General features: G+C 44.0%; 1 protein-coding gene across 12 annotated transcripts in view; it reads right to left on the bottom strand.

The window, feature by feature from the left end:
* MAST2 (microtubule associated serine/threonine kinase 2) overlaps nucleotides 1-19,017 on the bottom strand; it is a 181,809-nt gene that overhangs the window by 14,787 nt on the left and 148,005 nt on the right. For 8 of the 12 annotated variants that reach the window (XM_019749394.2, XM_019749392.2, XM_074334658.1 and 5 more), the window contains 7 exons: nucleotides 15,722-15,797; nucleotides 13,917-13,937; nucleotides 12,103-12,181; nucleotides 9,821-9,975; nucleotides 7,841-7,916; nucleotides 5,181-5,390; nucleotides 396-497 (listed from right to left, as the gene is read on the bottom strand). In XM_019749394.2, coding sequence (XP_019604953.2) covers nucleotides 396-497; nucleotides 5,181-5,390; nucleotides 7,841-7,916; nucleotides 9,821-9,975; nucleotides 12,103-12,181; nucleotides 13,917-13,937; nucleotides 15,722-15,797 — 719 coding nt within the window. The remainder of the gene's footprint in view (nucleotides 1-395; nucleotides 498-5,180; nucleotides 5,391-7,840; nucleotides 7,917-9,820; nucleotides 9,976-12,102; nucleotides 12,182-13,916; nucleotides 13,938-15,721; nucleotides 15,798-19,017) is intronic. The other 4 variants (XM_019749395.2, XM_019749393.2, XM_074334656.2 and 1 more) reach the window with 1 other exon arrangement.

Here is a 19,017-nt window from a genome sequence, read left to right as displayed (position 1 = left end):
TCTTGTATTTATGTCTGTATCTCCAGTGTCTAGCATGAAGGTACTCGGTAAAGTGGTGCTGACTGATTAAATTAAGGATTCAACTTGAGCAAACAAAACTTGCCTGTGCTTTTCACTCCTAAGGCCCCCACTGACCCGGGGCCTGCTTAGTGTGGGGGTGGCCCAGACTAATACTGCTCCCTGCCACACCCCTCAGGATTATCCACTTTTCCTCACAGGAACTCATTGGTCCCCCAATGTTTGCATATCATATTTAAACAAGGACTTCAGCAGCAGAAATGGCAATGGGTACCACCAGTTTTGCTATTAGCATAATACTTCCTTTATCACCCCCATTCCCACCTCTCTACCACCCCACAAAGCCCCAACCAATAACCTTCCCAGAGTTCACTCACCAGGCATTCCAGGAGACGAGCTGGGCGGGCAATGACAATCATCAGCTTTTTCACCAGCTGCATTACAAAAGCCACTTCTGAACTCTCGGAGCGCTCATGAGCCTGTAGAGAAGGCAGAGGTTGCTTAAGTAATCCAGTGGCCCAGTGCGGTTGAGCTAAGCAGGACCGGGCTGGGCAGAGCTACTATAGGGAAAAATAATTTGGTGGTATGGACTGCTCTGCTAAGTGAAGAACTCAGAAAAGGCCAGTGGGCTCTGAGAGGGAGCAGGCTGCCCATCAGAATTCATGTGAGTATTAGAACACTACATGACACCAAGGATGTCACACAGACACACCGCTTTACCTGGTCCTCCATCCAACAAGCATCATTTCCCTCTAGGCCCCAGACTAAGGGGAAGCTCTCAATGGAGCCTTCACTGACGTTTACTTTCTACTTCAGACAGTCTGTTAGGAATAGAAAGACCTCCAAACAGAAGAGTGATGTGACCAGACAGGTGTTTTAGAAAGACCACTCTGGCTGGAGTGTGCATAGTACACTAAAGAGGGCAAGTCTAAAAGCAGGAAAACCCATTAACAGACTATTGTAATAGTGTAGATGAAAAAGGCATAAATCCAGGTAGCAAGAATGGAAAGAAATGGGCTGGGGCCATTCCATCTACTGGTTCATAGGTAGATGACTGAATAGACCTGAGGGTGGAAGAAGCAGGAACAGAAAGTAACGGCAACTACATTTTTAAGGAAATTTTAAGTGAACCCATAAATGAAATAGGAACTATAAAAAGATAAGCAGAGAGTTTAGGTGAGGATAAGTAGAGAACCTATTACATTTGGTTTTAGAGAAAAAGCAGGCAAGTGGGAAAGATAAGCTCTGTTTTGTATTTAAATGGTTTGTGGTACCTATACTAGGTACTTTCTTGGGTATCTGCTCAGCCCAGGAGTCTTTCTCTTTTTTTATGGAAACTGCTCTGACTTCTAGGAGACACATTGGCATCGTGTGGTTTTCTGCCCCCTCCAATAACTGATTAGTATGGATTACTTTCCTAGGAATTTAAAAATGGACGGAAAGACAACTGTTACAATCAGTGCGGCAGAACCATATAATCTACTCGTGGGTGAAAAAGGATAGCCATATCTACCACAGAGATAGAGAAATAAAAGCACAGAAAAATAGAGATGAGAGAAGAGAATGAATGCTTCTTGGGCTTTCACAGGTTCTGGTCCCTTTCTAAGGCCTGGCTGCATTTTTGTCTTTAATTCTTTAAGATTCACCTCCTTTACAATTAGTTTCCCTTTCCTGTTTGAACTACCTTGAGTTGGCTTTCTATTACATGCCACTGAAGAATGCTAACCAATCTCAGGAGTCAAATGGAGAAGTCCAAAACGCGGCTGGGAACACTGATCTGGAGCCCAGGAGAAGAGGAGGGAAGCAGCCACTGATGGGAGTCCTAGGCACATGGATGCCAACTGAAGATATGGAGTGGGAGAGTGTGAAGAAAGGAGAAAGAATGGGTGCTCAGGATGGGGCCCGTGGAATACCAGCATTTAAGAGGTGGGCAGAGAAGGAACTTGTGAGAACAGTGTCATGACAACCAGGGGAGAAAAAAAGATCAAGGAGAGGTATTCATTGTGTAAAGTTCTGTAAAGAGGTGAAGAAAGATGAGAACTGAAAGAGGTCTTAGGATTTGGCAGTCAGCCAATCAGTTCCTTGGTAATTTTTGCCTGAAACAGTTTTAGTGAAATGGCGGGAAGGAAAAGTAGAAGGCATAAGATAGAGTAGTGAATAGGTTGTAGGAAAGAAAAACAGCAAATGAAGATCATTTAAAAACGTAATGGCTGCATGCGACGTCAGAGGGGTAGTGGATGGGGGAAGGGAGGTTGTCACTGTGTGAGGGATATAAATGACAAATGTCTAACTATTACATTGTTTTGTGTACCTGAACCTAATTAAAAAATGTTAAAAAAAAATAAAAATAAATAAACAATTTAAAAAGTTGGTTATGAAATGAAGATAGAGGCTGGATACTTGGTAAAATCTCGTTAATTCTTTTAAGACTTAGCCCAAATATCAACTCTGTGAAGCCACACCTAAGTCCCTTGCCCCCTCCCCCCACAAGAACAAGAAGTAACTGCTCTCTTTTCTCTGTTCTCCTAGCTGCTTGCTCTTACCACATAGTACTATCATGTCATTTTATAATTTGTCTGTCTCTATAGCTACTGTAGGGCCTTCTTGTTTTCTTCCCTCACGTGCTAAGCCTAGTGTAGTGCCTCTTACGTAGCCAATATCAGTCAATGCTTGTGGACTAAGTGTTTGAAAATGTACGATCTTAGGTCTGGAATAAGACAACCTTGGGCTTGGGCTCCAGCTCTGCTACTTAAGCAATGAGCTACCTTGGGCTCCTTTGAGCTTCAGTTGCTTCATCTATAGATTTAGAGAATAACAATACTTTCCTTACAGTGTTGCTGAGAAGATTAAATTAGATAAATTAAATGAGATAATGTAGTGTCTAGCATGTCTTTATTAATTTTAAATGTAAATCTTATCATGCCATTTCAATTTAAAACCATTCAGTGATTCCCCACTGCCTTCATTACAAAATCCAACATTTGCCCCTCCCAACTCTTCAAATTCATCTAACAACTTTCCCCTACAGGTATTCTTCACTCTGGCCATGCCAAACCACTTTATCTACAATTCCTGGAATGTACCAAGTTTCTTACACCTCAGAGAGGTTGTTTATACTGTTTCCTAGGTCTAGTGAACTCCTACCTACTCATCAAGACTCAACTTTTCCTGAACGCTCCATGTGGTGTCACTACATCCTCCTCTGTGCTCAGAACTGACCTCTATTTGGTGCTCATCCATGACACTTACTATAATAAACACAAGTGAGATAGTTCCCATGAAGCACTCAGGGTAGTGGCTGGCACACAGTACACGCCAACGATGAAGCTGTTACTTTTACTCTAAGTACGTGTTAGTGGGCCTGTAACCCCAGTCACCAGCAAATGCCTTGAGCTATAAACCTGCACTGAACTTTCTGGTGCATTCCCAGGGCCCGGCAAATCAGGGCACAGATGAATGGCTCCATCATCAGTGCTCTTCCTTCTGCACCAAACAACTGACCCTCAGGAGCAATGAGTCTGGGAAGACGCCTGGAGGTTAGGCAGGGCTCTAACTTCAGCATTTCAGAAGATTACTTTAGATGTACAAGCAACCTTGGAAGTCACTCTACATTGGTCCATTACCTGAGGCTGCAATCCTTGATTTCTATCCACTGTTGGAGAACTGTTAGAAAGTTGAATAGAAACACCTTCCAGTGATTTTCATGAGGCTTTATACAATATTCATATATATTTATACAATGTTTGAATTTAAGTATGCTTTTGAAATCAGAAAACAACATTTTGGTAGAAGGAAGTTCTTTTTCATCTACAGTGGTACCTCAGTTTTCGAACGTAATCCATTCTGGAAGACCATTCGAGTTCTGAAATGTTTGAAAACAGCCGACAGCTAGGCCTCAGGATCTTGCACTCAGCAGAAGCCGCGTGACATGTTAGACTTCCGAGGTGTGTTAAAAAAGCCGAAGCATTTACTTCTGGGTTTATGGCGTTCGTAAACTGAAATGTTCATCAACGGAGACGTTCGAAAACCAAGGTACTACTGTATTAAATCAAAACCTTTCTCACTATAGCTCTTGCCCACTGGATTAGTATGCCTTTTAGAGGACAGAGAACAATCTTCTACCTATTACATCTGAGAAATCTCCCAATATTTGACTGCAATAATCATTATCTTTAGTCATCCTTTCTCTAGATTCACCTGTTTCCTACATTAAAAAAAATTCCCTGCTCCTACTTTCTAGACTAATGCACTGAAGTCCTGTTTGATCATTTAGCCCTGAGTTCTCAGCTCAGTTGGTACTACACCAGTGCGAGGTCATGGGTCTGGGGGTAAGGGGAATCTGGACTGGGAAATACTCCAGTGACATGAAGAGCCCTGAGGACACAGGCACATGTCTTCTCCCCTAAACTGTACTAATGGTGTAAAATGGGGCAACTGTGATCTGAGCGGGAAGGTATCTGCCCACCTTACTGGAGAGGCCGATGAAAGCAAGCACCAGAGCATGGAGCAGTGGTTAAGAACCCAGTGTCTGCTCTGCTCTTGACCATCTCTGGATTAGTTACCTTTAGCCTCCCAGAGACTTTTCACACTGGGGAGGATCTGGTCTCTAAACACATAGGTCCCCACTAGAGAACGTCTTACCATGTAAACAGATCAACCCATAGTACAAGCCTCGGGCCTGCTTTCCTTTGGCTGAGGGGAAACAGTCTGAAGGCCTTGCTTACACGTTTTTCTACTAGAGGAGCCCACTACGGCCATTGGCTTTGGGTCATGAATCTCCAGGTCAGATATTTAAAAATACCACCAATGTTGGCGCCTCAGGCAGAGTATTTAGAATTAAAAGATGAAGAGACACACAGAACTGAATTCTTTTGATACCAAGTAGGCTTCCTCAGTAATGCAGGGGACTGAGGAGGAACCCAAGTCCATCAGTACCACACCTGGGGGGTGGGCCCTGCACACTAGCAAGGAGGTGGCAAGCAGGCTGAGAAGATGGGATCATCACTGATGCCTGAACCTTCGCTTGGGACGTAACGTAATAACCGAGGGAGTTCCTAGCTGTTTGTTCTGCCCCTCTTTCTCACGCTTATTCTCCAAGGCTGGGCAGCATAGACCACTACTGCATGGAGGATTCACCAGAGTTCCAGCATAAGGACACTCACATCTTGCAGAAGTTTCTCTAAATTCTCTTGGAGTTCGTAGAAGTACTGTGATGTAATGAGGCCATTCCGCGACTTATCCAGGCAGTCTCGGGCCATCTCAATCACCTGATGATGAATAAAGCTCAAGGCTCCATCTGCCAAGGGCAACACACTGTCTGGAGTGTTGGAGGAAATGAACTCTGCCAGGCGCTCTTCCATTTGTGCGGTTGCCTGGAAATAAAAGCAGGAAAAGTGACACTTCTAGTTGCAGCTCAGCTGGAGCTAAGCCTTAAGGACTTGGTAATAGCCTAAGGACGATGGGCTCTGTGATCCTGGATCCTGAGGCTGCATTTGGGGAACCTGGTGACTGCAGATGTGAAAAGATCACTTTCAAGTCAAGTCAAACATTATAATCAAGGCCCTCTCTCACCTGGCTTTGTCTACCTCCCTGTACTCCTTGAAGGGTACGCTTTTTTGCTCTAAGCACACTGAAGTGTTCGTTGTTCTCCTCATTTATTAGGCTGTTTCATGCCTCTGTCTGTTTATGCTGTTCCTTGAATGTAGCTTTTCTACCCTGCCAAGCTTGCTTGGCAAACTCCTATTACTCCTTCTAACGTCATTTTAAGCATCATCTATCTCTCCTCTGGGAAGTCTTTGGGCAAACGGTTTCCTCTCTTCCATGCTTCCACTGGACCTCCCAACTGTAGTGACTTAGTGTATGGTCACTGATGGTTTCTAAACCTTCTGGACTGGAAACTTCTTCAAGTCAGAGAGAATTTGATTCATCACTTGACCTTAGAACCCAAGTGAGCTCAGCAGATGCTCAGAGAGTGTTTATTGAAGGTGTGAGCCCGCCTGCTCAGCTGGATCCCCAGCAGAGCAGAATGGGGCTCTGGCTCAGAAGCTTCTTGGGGACGCAATGCACAGTCATGTCAAAATGACAAATAGACATCAGTTAAGTTCCTAGCTGCCTATCTAGGACTTGGCCTTTTCTCCTTTGCCACCAGGTGGCGATTTCTGATTTGCAGTGTGTGTTATCCGTATACATATATTACACACATTCATATGTGTATGGTATATGGTGTGTGTGTGTGTGTGGGGGGAATTTAGGGAGGGGAGAGGAAATGGAAAGGATTTTAACACATTTTCTCTAACAAAATAGTTCATCTTACATGAATGACTTGGAGACATGCAAATAAAACCCAAACATGCAATGCTAGAATGACAATACAATACGAAATATATGAGAAGGAAACATGTGAGATACATTTCTAAACACTACACACTCCCAAACTTCTTTATAAAGGACCGAGCATAACAAAGGGATTTCCTAGCTGTTTGTTCTGCCCCTCTTTCTTGCTCTTATTCTCCAAGGCCGGACAGCATAGACCACAGAGCAGCAGAGAAATAATAGCTAACACTTACTGAGAAATAATAGCTAATACTTACTATGTCCTGGATACAGTTAGAAAAGTTTAGTGTTCATTAATCTTCACAAACTCCCTATGAGACACTCTTATCCTCAATTATAGGTGAAGCAAATAAAACCCAGAGAAGTTAAATACTCTGCCCAGGGTCATATAGCTAGTAAATGGTAGAAAGAGACTTGAACCCAGTCTTTCTGGTTCCAGAATCTGGGCTCTTCCTTACTGCTGTGCGTCCCTGTGAAGGTCAAGAGGGAAAGCACAACGGCTTTACACCATTTCCCTAGGCCACCCATGTGTGTCCAGGAGACTGGACCTGAGTCTGAAAAAAGAATACTCTCTACAGGGGCAGGGAACCACATCCTGCACGCCCTCGATACAGATGAACATGTAGACCCGGGGAGGTCTAAACAGAGGATGAAGAAAGAGTCTGGTGACTCCATGCTTCTTGTTGTCATGGAAAGGGAGCCTACATCAGTCCTCTGGTTCTCTCTCAGACAGAGCTGGCTGTGTTCTGCAGGAACAGGGCCTATCATTAGAAGGCCATGTCAGAGTGTACAGGCATATGGTGTACAAAAAGAAATGCAAATGGGAAGCAAGGTCCTAGTTCCACATACAAGGAGGTTTATGACCAAACTGCAGAGTTGTGATGACTATTTCTCAACTAACTTAGGACAGTAACCTACCTTCCTCCCTGAGCATTTTCCTGTTCGAAAACATAAAGCCAAATGTGAGTAAGCAACTCTGAGATCTGTCTCCCACCTTACTGCTCCCTCTGGCCAACTTCCTGCCAGTCTAGTGGACCCGTCTGTATATGCTCTGGTGCCCAGTAACGGGGCACTGCTTAAGAAATCTGCATGGAATGAAGGTGCTCTCAGAGGGCAAATCCTGCTCTGGGGGAACCCTGACCCATGGATCTCAATGTGCACGGTGAAAAACAAGGTCTCCAGGTTTTCCCTTTCTGACTAATACACGGAGGGATTCCTTTTTGATACTTCCCTCTAGATGCCTCTCCCACCGGGGAGTGGAGAAGTAGAGGCTCTGCAATTACCATCCCCAAACTCCTAGTCCCCCGCTGCCTTCCTCTTTCCCAGCAGTCTGGAAGCCCCGTGTTTGTATCCTCCTCCTGGTACCTTTTTGCTTTTCTTTATTACCTCTGGAAACAGCACTCCTTCCCTCACCCGTCTTCCCACTGGGGCTGGCTTATAGGCAGTCATCCTCAGGGCATTACCAGTCTCCTTTAAAATGGATCCTTACCTTGGGGAATCTTTCTTTGTATACATGATTCATCATTATTATTTCACTGTCAAAGGAAACTGGGGACCGTCCAGGACTAAATAAGAAAGAGACAATTAATTGTGTTACTTTAGTGCCACGGAACTATCAAGGAGAAAGATGGCCATCTCCAGAGCCCCCTCCCACTGTCCACAGTACTCACACACTCCCACCTAAATGAGTGCTGAGTTCCAGAGCCTTCCTTATTCCTGGAGCTGCCAGCACACCTTGTTCAGCTCAAAATGGTGCCATCTGGAGTTAGGCTACCTTCCTATAAAAAGCCTGGTTTTTACAAGATCTCTGCCAGGGCCTGAAAAGGCCTAGAAAGGAGGAGATCACTCCTGAACCCACTGGTGACCTTCCCCAGAACAGGATTGTGTCTTCTGGCCTTTGGCCACTGGGGTCGGCTATACCCCAGCATGTTCTGGGAATCGAACCAAATCAAATCAAACCAAACCAAACCAAACCAAACCACCACCAAAACAACCAGAGGAAGACAGTGTATACGTGTATCTTTTTCCAAACAAGATGCAACCAATGGGGCTGACTTGGGCTCTGACCTGGGGGACAAATGAGGCCGATCCAGCCTCTAGTGAGTTATAGGCCTGGGTCGTCTAAACCTTCTTCTTTGGCCCATGTGTGGTTATATCCCCTTGAAGGATTTCAAAGTTTGAGCCACACAACTGAATGGATATTTGAGTCCTGCCCAGTTTGGTACCCCTGACATGTGATCTCAGCTGACGTAGGTTCAGAACTGCTCCTTTCTGCCTGTCCCTGCAGAGGGCAATGGTCTGCCTGCTGCTGCATCGATGTACATTGCCAAGTATTTTAAGAGTAAGACAGCAGGGATTTCCCTGAGGTGCTGTAGTCCTCTCAATCTCATATGGCCTAAAGGTACCCTTTACTGTGTGGACCGTGGAGAGCACCAAGATTCAGGTGTTCCTCTGTGCGACAAAGAAAGGCACTGCGATGCATACTCCACACTCACTCATTTGTGCTTTTGATCCTTGTACTGCAGTCCTATCATCTCTATCAGTCCCTGAACTTGAACCAGTCTGGGGGGGTCTGGCTCAGCTCCCGCTCTAACACTCACAGTGTCAGCACTACCTGAGGGGATTCTTCCTGGGAGGCAGTGCTCCCCTGGGCCTCCACTCTGAATATGTGAGCAAATTTATTACTTCCCAGGGACTTTGGGAAGCTGAGCTCAGTCATTAAAGCCATGCTATTTTAATCTACACCCTCTTCCTTAACCTGGAATTTTGGCACAGATTTTCCAGCTAATGCCAAAGAGAAGAGCTAATTAAGGATTTCACAGCTAAATCAGCTGTTAAGGTTTGTTTGGTTTGACGAGCCCAAGTCATTCAGGTAAACGAGACAGATTTAGATGGGCATTGAATTCTGCTTCTGAAATGGGTTTCTTCCCTGAGCCAGACACAAGTGTCTTCAGCAGCAACTTTTTTAACTCGCTTAGTTCACATACGCTAGGCCTCTGGGATCTGCGTCCAGGTAACTATCAGAATGGATACTATATGCTCTCCTTTTACTGAATGGGCTCGAAAGTACATTTCTACTGCTACGTACTTGCAAAGGGAAAAAGAGAAGGACTACTTGACAACATCATCAGGTACCTCTTGGGGTGGTGAGGTCAGCTGTGCCCAAAGCCAAAAAGGGCTTGAGCGTCACTGGAACTGACTCATTAGAGCTGAGCCAATGTGTTATGCCAGGGGCTGGCAAACTATGGCCTGAAGACCAAATCTGGCCCACTGCCTACTTCTGTAAATTACATATCTGAGGGTGCTTTGCACTACAACGGCAGAGGTAGTTGCCACAGAGATTGTATGGCCTACAAAGCCTAAATTACTTACTGTTTTCCCCTTTATAGAATAAACTTGCTGACTCCTACGCTATGCAAACAAGCTGAGCTCCACAGGTCCTGGGCAGTGGGCACAGGGCACCTCTCACCTGAGGCTGCGGGAACGGGGCCGCATGGCTGGGGACTGCCGTCCCTCCTCGTCTGGTACACTCTCTGTGCTGAAATGCTTTGTCAAAAAGTGCAGCTCATCAGCTGTAGGCTGGAAGGGCAACTGGTGCAGCTTTTCCTGTGAGGAGCATGATGACTAGAGGGGAAAACATTAAAAACAGCATTAGAGACGTGTCTAAGGGCAGTCTAAGAACAGAGAAGAACTGAAAAGGGTCAGGGACTTCCCAGTCAATGTCAACCCAAAGCCAACCCTAGGCAGGCATTCATCCCATTGCTCCCTTTTGCCTCCACTGTGCATGATCCCATTCAACTCTACCCTTCAGAGCTCTCAGTCCTGAGGAATCCAAGACACTAGAGTCCTTCACAAGTTTTGTGGGGAGTTGAACCCAGACGGTCATGAGATATGAGAGCTCCATAACTACCTAGGGAGCCTCCTTAGGTGGCAAAGAGCAGATTCTTCTGCATGGAGCCTTTGTCCTCAATGAAGCTTTTGGCTACTTGGAATGGCAAGTAATTAATAAATCATGCTTCCTGTAGGGAAAAAAATTACTTTTAGATCTGGAACCCAAAGATTAGACTTGACCTGAAAGCAACTAAGAATTCTAAACATGGCCCAGTGACTGAGATTCCAGACAAGAGCCCATTGCCAATCACAACAGACCATTTGAGGGAGTGAGCTATGCTACTCTAGGCGTCCTACAGATGCAGCTGTTGTTACAGCAGCACCAGGATCACTGAATTCCCCTTTTACCTGACAAGCTTGGCTAAGACAGGCAGATCTAACACCATTGGCTCAATTTCTGTCCACCAGTGGAGAGAAGAACTGGAGTTAAGTCTCTAAATCTATTTAGAGTCAAAGCTGCAGCATCACACCGAGAGAACTCCGTTGCCAATGTAAGCCTCAAAACCAAGTGAGAAATCTGATTGCTTTTTTCTGGCTAACGGTGCACACTTCTCTCATGGAACACTATAATACATGAGATTATAAATAGCTAGTGGGAGGGCTCCACAGGTCTCTATCTCAGCCACACTTTTATAAATGATTTGGACAGAAATTGCAAAACATACCGTCACCCAATTGCAGCTAACATGAAGTAAAATATGTATTTTAAAGTATCTCAATAAAATAAGCAAGAGCAACGGGTTGAATCTATTAAAATTTATTGAACAGAATATATACATATTATATATATATATATATATATATATATATATATATATATATATATATATGTATGTATACATATGTGTGTGTGTGTGTGTGTGTGTATACACACACACACACACTCACACACACCTGGGGTCTAAAAAAAAGTCACCTGTTTGAATAAAGGATTATGGGGAAAAGGGTTTTTTACTAGGAAAAGATCTAAAGCTTAATAGCTGCCAAAAGACTAATGAGATCTTTGGATTAATTTAAAAGCATATTGAGCTCAAGGGAGGAAACGATACTCCTTTTACCTGCTTGGGATTCATGAATATGGGAAACAGAGCTTAGAAGATCTGAACAACAGTAGAAAACATGGGGAACGTCATCCAGTCTGTGGCCTGATTCTACATGGCCTGCAAAGCCTAAAATACTTAACTATTTCGCCTTTTACAGAAAAAAATGGCCAACCCTGTCATCCTGGCTTCAGTTAAAAGTTACTCAATGAGGAAGGCTCATTTTAGGGTCAATTGTACATAGCAGCAACTAGAACATCTGTTACGTTGTAGGCTAAAATCTTTTCTAAAAGAAGCATAGCTAGAAGTTTGAGAGACAGGCCCAGCTTTTTCACTGATACACATCAAATTTAAATATTAAATAATTATCCTTCCCTTCTTTTTTGAAAGGAAAAGGTGACAAAGGAGGAGGGTCTACTAGGCCTTTAGGACACGGAAGGGGTTATCTGCTCTTGATAGCAGTCCTAGAAATAAGGTGGGGGAGAATAGGGGAACCATCTTTAGGAGCCCCCATGTGTGGCCTCATTGGCAAAGCAAACCTCCACCCTCAAGCCCTCCTCTGACTCCACTAGGAATAACTGATGCCCAGAGAGGATTCTGGCTAATTCTTTCCAAAGGTGTTTAATGGATCTGTCTATGGCTGTTAAGGGCCAATAGCCCTCTACCCTACTCAACCTCATCCCCAAGCAACCTCTTTGAGTCTGGCTTTAGAGAAAAAATTGAGAACGGCTTTGCAACACTATAGGGATAGAGAGCAATAACCTGCAGGGAAGTATTTCCAAAAGATGAAGGAGGTATGGCCACAGATTTGGCGACTTACTGAGACAGTAGAGCTAGGAGTGTTGGTTCCATAGCCTGAAGAAGGTAAAGAGGCCAAAGACCAGCGCCGTCCATCAGTCCTACGTAAGAAAAGACTATTAGGCAGTTTCTACAGGACCCCACCCTGAGCCTAGGACCTGCCTGTCTTTCCATCATCAGCACTGTTTGGAGCAGTTAGTTCGCTTCCTTGTCTCAAAATAGTACTGCTTGGTCTAGTACATGCTTTCACGTCTCTCTCCTACACGGGGCCTACTGCGTGTTTTCCATTGCAAAAAGACATCTCTTATTATAAAAGAGTCCATGACTTTGAGTAAGAACATCTGTTATGCAATACTGTTATTTTGGAATAGAAATCTTTACACTCTCATCTTCACTTTTAGAAAAGCAATGACAGAGGACACCAGCTAAAGGCATCACCACTAGGAGAACTGCCACTGAAATGCAGCTATTTCCTCTTTTGAAGGCTCCATGTGAAGGGCTCTTTGGTCTTCCCCAGGCCACCGGGTTTCCAACCAGGAAGAAGTGGACCCCCATCTGGGTCTGAGTATAAATCAATTGATAGCAAATAGTCAAAGGTTACCTAGGATCTAGTAGGACCCATAAAACCAGTCTTTGAGAATGTTTGTCCAAGAGTAATAGTACCCTTAGAAACAGGAGTGAGGTGGCATAGCCTTGGCTATACATGACATTTTGGGTGCAGGCTTCCTGCTGCTCCTGGGAGGATGCACCCTAAAGTTCTCATCATAGAGAACCACAGTTATATGCTTTGCTGTGAAGGAGAAAGATCAAGCAGCTGTTTTGAAGCTTTTATAACATAGACAAGTGATTCTTCCTTGGACTGTGGATGTGCTGTAACACAAGTGTTCGTTTGTGTGGAGAGTGGGGGTATAGCCTGCTCTGGTAGAAGTTGAAGAAAAACTTTGCTGCTACACACAGAACATTAGAACATTAGCAATGAAGGAGTTTTAGAAGTTAACCTCAATCTTCAGAGAAAGCACTAACACCCAGAGATTTGGGTGATTTGTTCCAGGCTTCATAGTTAAGGGCGGTGGAGGGAGACAGGGAGAGGAAGAAGAAAAAAGAGGAATCAATCTTGCCAGGGCTTCTCCTTTTGAGGCACTCCTCCCCAACCCCACCTGGCAGCTTTTCCTACTATGTTCTATAAGGGAACAGCCCAGGGTTCCATGCCACATGCACATGACTCGAACTTCATGCTACCCAGGCAGACAGCTCTGCTGGAACCCAGTCTCTGAGGCAAAGAAATGTCCAGGAGGCTGCTCAAACACCTCTTTTTTGGGTCCTGGGAGCTCTACATAAGAAAGCAAGTCAATTGCAGGAAAACAGAGCTCAACAAGATGGGACTAGTCTAACTCAGGGTGGGATTTCCCAAGCCCTTGTCAAATGCACTTTTTCATAGGTGAGATTTCCTCCTTTAGGTAGAAATGGATGTTTCTGAAGAGCAGGGTCCACCAAAGTCGGAAAGAAATGCCACTATAGGATGCCTCCATTTCCTCTGCCTGGTCATTTCACCAGGCAACTGAGGAAAGTTGTGGGAATGAGGGTGACTTGTCTCTAGGCTCAGAAACTTGCAACTATTTAGCAATTCCTGCCTCCAAGCATATGAGAGCCTCGGTTCCAGCAGTTAGAAGGGGCTCCCTTAGGGTCTCTTTGCTAGATATGAAAGGCCAAATGTTTCTACGCACAGTCAGAAGACTGATCACAATCAGTTCTCACCAAGCACAAAACCACAAACCATTTTGTCTGGCCATGCATAGCAGTTTCCCCAGCCCCTTGCCCCATCACATCGGCTATTACCTGTCTGCCCTGTGGCCATGGCTGTAGTGGAAAGACATACATTATAGTGAGAATCAAAGGGAACCAGAGAGACTGATCCGTTTGACCCCTGGCATTTGGTCTGGCATGGTAGAGGCAAGCCTTCTGTTTAGGAATACGTGCAGTTTGAAGTAAAATTGTAGGACTGACGGGTCTATTCTTAGCGTGTCATTAAATTTGTCTTTTGTGTGAAATTCTAAATTAATGTGATCCTCTCAGGCTTAAGCCTGACCTCAATAACCTAGGAAACACAACTCCTAAGGAGTCTGTTTGGCAGGGTTGAAGCCCTCCCCACCCCCATCGATATCTAGCTGCTTTTCCTACTATGTCCTATAAAGGGATAGCCTAGGGTTCCATGTTCCATGCACATGACCCAAACTTCATGCCACCTAGCACAGACCTGTTTGGATCTCAGTGGTAACACCAGGCCCCAAAGGAGCAGATACAAGAGCACCAATGGAACGCACTATTCTGTCTGCCTGGAACGGTCTACATGCCTGTGTCGTCATTCCCAACATGGCAGCCGCTTTCTTACCCTTCAGATCTTAGTTTAAAAGTCAATCTTTCAGAGAGGCCTTACACAACTACCCAGGATATATTCCCCAGCCCCATTCCCTTCATATACTTTCACGTAGTATCCTGTTCTTTCTCTTCATGGTACTTATCACAGTTTGTAACTATTTGTATCTGTTTGTTTGCTTGTTCATTATTCTTCTCCACCACTCATTCAATCAATAAGCACTGACTGAGTGCTCATTATATACCAGGAGACACAGCTTTCAACATATTAAGGTATCTCTTTTAAAGGTGCTTTGATTCTGGTTGAGGGGAGATAGAAAAAAAAGCAAATAAAAAAATATCAGGTGTTAGAAAGCACTAGTTTGCAAATATAAATGGATAATTTGATAGAAAATGATGAGGGGGCTCCTTTATATTGCATGGTTAGGGAAGGCCTCTCTGAGGAGTTGACTTTGTAACATGAGAAATGAGTTAACTAGGGGAGGATGTGAGGGAATAGCATTCCTTACAAAGGGGACCACTACACAGACTCTACTAAGTTTTAGGAAAGTAGGGGCTATGTCTGTTTTGCTATCGCTATATAACTAAGTACCCAGCATAGTGCCTGGGCATACTGGGTACTCAGTAAGTATTCATTGAATGAATGGGAAATAATTAAATGCCACTTATAGAGATCAGTTACAGGCCTTGCTGTCCCAGCTCAGACCTAATCTGAGGCCACAGTTCACGTATAATCAAAGAAGAAAGTTTGAGGTAAGTAAGACTTTCCAGCTGGGCTGATAAAACAAATACATCAATCCAGCATATCCCTATACTGTTAAGTGTTCCTACCTGCATCCTTATTTAACTAATCGGAAGTTACACAGGGTAGGAGAGGTGAGTCCTTGAGACAAACTCAGATAATATTTGTTTTGAACAAGGCAAGGCAATTAGGTCAGAAGGGGCACCCAAGTCAGCCATCTAACTTCTCCCAACCCTCAGGAAAGCAGGGACTTCTGTTTAGGATTATAAAACTAAATCCACGTCTAGTGTCTACTTGCCCATTCAAACATTCAAATGCAAATACCTAGAGCATCTAGATAGAAAGTAAAGCATGAACAAGATGATTATGACCTGGGTGAGGAAAGCAAGGAAAGACGTTTGTTGGCTGGTAGCCCAAGGTAACACACTTGGACGGGCAGTGCCTCAAAGGAGGAAGCTGATGTTAACTGACATTTAGGCAAGTGCCACACATGCTAGTCACAAAGGAGGTTTTTCTATCAACTTACCTACGGGCAGGAACAAAGGAAAAGTGAGCAGGTGCGTTGGGAGAGAAATTCCGGGGGCTGTCCAAAGGACTGTTACCTGTAGAGGGGGAAAGGAAAAGATACCCTTAGAGAGATTTGCTGCTGAGGAGGATTCAGACAACCTTTAGGGAAGAAATCTTCCTGTGGGGACAGAGCCCCAGAAAGCAGTTTCCAGGGTCTCGGCCTCACATAGAAAGGTGCTGGCTTAGGTAGTAAATGGCCATCACCTGTGATTGGATGGCCATCAGCTGTGGCTAGTTGGCTGTCAGCTGTAACCAGTGAGCCATTGGCCACTAATATAACTGCTGTGGCTACGCTAGCAGCAAAATGGGGGGGCTAGCAAGAAGATGGCGGCTGGGCTGGCAAGCGGGGATTGCAGTTAGGATGGCGGGTTGCGGACAGTGTGGATTCAGCCTCCAGTGAGGCTATAGTGCCGCCAGCAAGAATATAGTAGTATGACTCCCCTATCTATGGCTCCGTGGGTGTTCCTTTTTGGCCTCACCATATCCTGCGTTCTTATGTGGGGAGCGGGAGCTGAGACCCTGCAGGCTGCCCCGCACGACACCTCCTCTTGCATTGGCAATTAGCACATAATGGTTATTTTTTAAGGCCCGCCATGTAGTTTAGTGATTCGCTCTTTGTAAAATTTGGCAGCACAGAGGTTTTTCCCTTGTCCCCAAGTTGTCTTTAACCATCTATGTCTCCCAGGCATCCATTCTAGATCCAGCAGCAACTTGCCAATTTCCTGCGCGCCTAGGAACACTCAATCTCCAATATGCCTAATCAAATTAACCCAACACTCCAAAGGCTTGCAGAACGCATTCAGCACAGATGGCATGGCCAAATGTTCAAACATTTCTCAAAGGGCAACAGGACTCCTGGTCCCAAAGTCTGCTGTACATATATATCTCTGCAGACTGCATACAAAGGACTAGCACAGAAACGTGTGCTTAAGGGAAACTGAAGTTCTCAGGTGAGTACTTAAGATAGCAGTGTTCCTTAAAATAGTCCCTACACAAGGCATCTAAGACTGCAGAGCACGCCCAACCTCCTTATAGTATAGGAATTATGCCCCTGTCTTTATTTGTTTTCACATGTCCCCTGGAACTTGCTAATTTAAGCTTAGAAGCTTTGAACAAAATTGTGTGCTTATCTTTGCACTAATCACAATAGTTCCTGAACGTAAGTCTGCCTTACTTCTCTGGTCTAACTTCTAGCTAGGGGCTTGTATTTAGGAGCCCCTAGTTGACAGAAGCTGTCAATATGTTTCTATCCAAAAGGCCATGCCGAAGTAAGCACCACACTCCATGCTGTGCCAAGAATCCCTGCCCGCCTCCTCGCTTCTGTGCTCACCCCTGAGAACCAACATTGGCTATGAGAATTGCAGCTACCTAGAGGCCTGGTAGTTCAGTATGCCCTGGCTTTTTCTTGAATAGTTTGTTTGCTGTATAGGGTATGGATGTTCCAAGGTGCGGAGAAGCTACCAAATTGCTTGCCATTATATCCATCCAAGAGGGCCTTGTAGTACTTAATATTTTTCTGTACTGATCTAGGAAAAACCAGTCTCTTAAACAATGCCCCACTACCCTATGCAGCAACTCTGTATCAGTTATATAAAGGTACTTTCTTTGGGAGAACTAATTAGGAAGAGACATTTTCAGTTTTCACTCATTCCCTTGACGGAAGCCGCAATGAAGTACACAACCTTATGCAGTAGATCTGCTCTCAAACTAGTACCGACTCTGGATTTTCCATGCTTCGGGTCTAGAACTATGACCTACGATCCAGTCCCATCTCCTGGCTAGTATAGGCCACCAGGGTTGGAGAGAAATGATTTAGAGTAGTTGTTTTGTTAGCCAGGACCTTAATGAGGATCAAGCCTCCTCAGAATTATCAATGCCTTTTAAAGAAAGATCTGTTCTTTTAAATAATGTCATCTCAAGGATTAGCAAATACCCTCAATTTGATTCGTGAAACATAAAGCTAGATGCCCTTTGTTGGTTCTCAAAACTACCCAGCTAAAGCCTCAAGGAAATTCTGGACATGAGTATCCTACAATGACTGGCCTTCCAAGGACAAGGTGTACTGGTTAGAGGGTAGAATATAAAGAATCTTCCAGGTGGTCACAGTAAAGCTAGGGATCCAAAAAATCACACACACACACACACACACCAAAAATAACTAAGAGGAAAAAAAGCTGCAAAAAATAAAACAGAGCATCAATAAGCTGCGAGACAACTTCAAGCAACCTAATAATCCTTAAAAGAGAAGAGAGTAGGGGGTACAGAAAACATATTTGAAGAAATAAAGGGTGACAATTTCCCGAATTTGGTAGAAAACAAATTATAAACCCACATATCCAAGAATCTCCAAGGACTCTGAATATGAAAAAGGGGAAGAAAATGATACCAAAGCACATTATATTCAAATTGCTCAAAACTCATGATAAAAAGAAAAATCTTAAAAGCAGCTGGGTGGTGGTTGGAGGATGGAAAAGATGTTATATACAGAGGAACAAAGATAAAGACAGCAGATTTCTCACTGAAAACAATGCAAGACAATGGAGCAATGTCTACAAATTATAGGAAAAAACCCAAACTCTACCAACCTAAACTTCTATACCCAGCTATTGTGTGACAAAGAATATAGTGGCCTTTGTCTCCAGTTCCTGGACTGAGTCTCTAATTTTTTAGAGGAATTTTCCAAGTGATAGGAGTGTCTTTGTTATTCATGATAGGGCCTGATAGTTTATGAGAATGGGATGACTCAGGATAAGGGTTGGCCATGACAGAAAAATGAACTCACTGCATGAAGCCAGTATTACCTTAACAACAAAACCAGAAAAAAACATTATAAGGAAAGTATAGACCAGTATCTCTCATGAACATAGATACAAAAGTGTTCAACAAGACATTAGAAATATAAAATCCAACAATGTATAAAAAATTATATACCGCAATCAAGTAGAATTTATTCTAACTATGCAAGGTTGATTCAACATTTGAAAATTAATTAGTATAATCTACCACATCAACAGACTAAGGAGGAAAAACCATTTGACAAAAATCTAATACCCATTGATACAGAAAGACATTTGACAAAAATCTAATACCCATTCTTGATTAAAAAGAAAAAACCCTCAGCAAACTAGGAACAAAGGAAAACTTCCTCAACTTGATCAAGAGCGTCTACAGAAGACATACTAACAACAGACTTAATAGTGAGAAACTGGATGCTTTCCCTCTACAAGGCAAGATGCGCACCCCTCCACTACTCCA

The sequence above is a fragment of the Rhinolophus sinicus genome, chromosome 14, assembly GCF_057876585.1.
Source record: "Rhinolophus sinicus isolate RSI-liver-muscle chromosome 14, RSI-T2T, whole genome shotgun sequence".
Taxonomy (NCBI): Eukaryota; Metazoa; Chordata; class Mammalia; order Chiroptera; family Rhinolophidae; genus Rhinolophus; species Rhinolophus sinicus.
The sequence above is the reverse complement of the archived record's forward strand: the minus strand, read 5'-3'. Positions and strand labels throughout refer to the sequence as shown.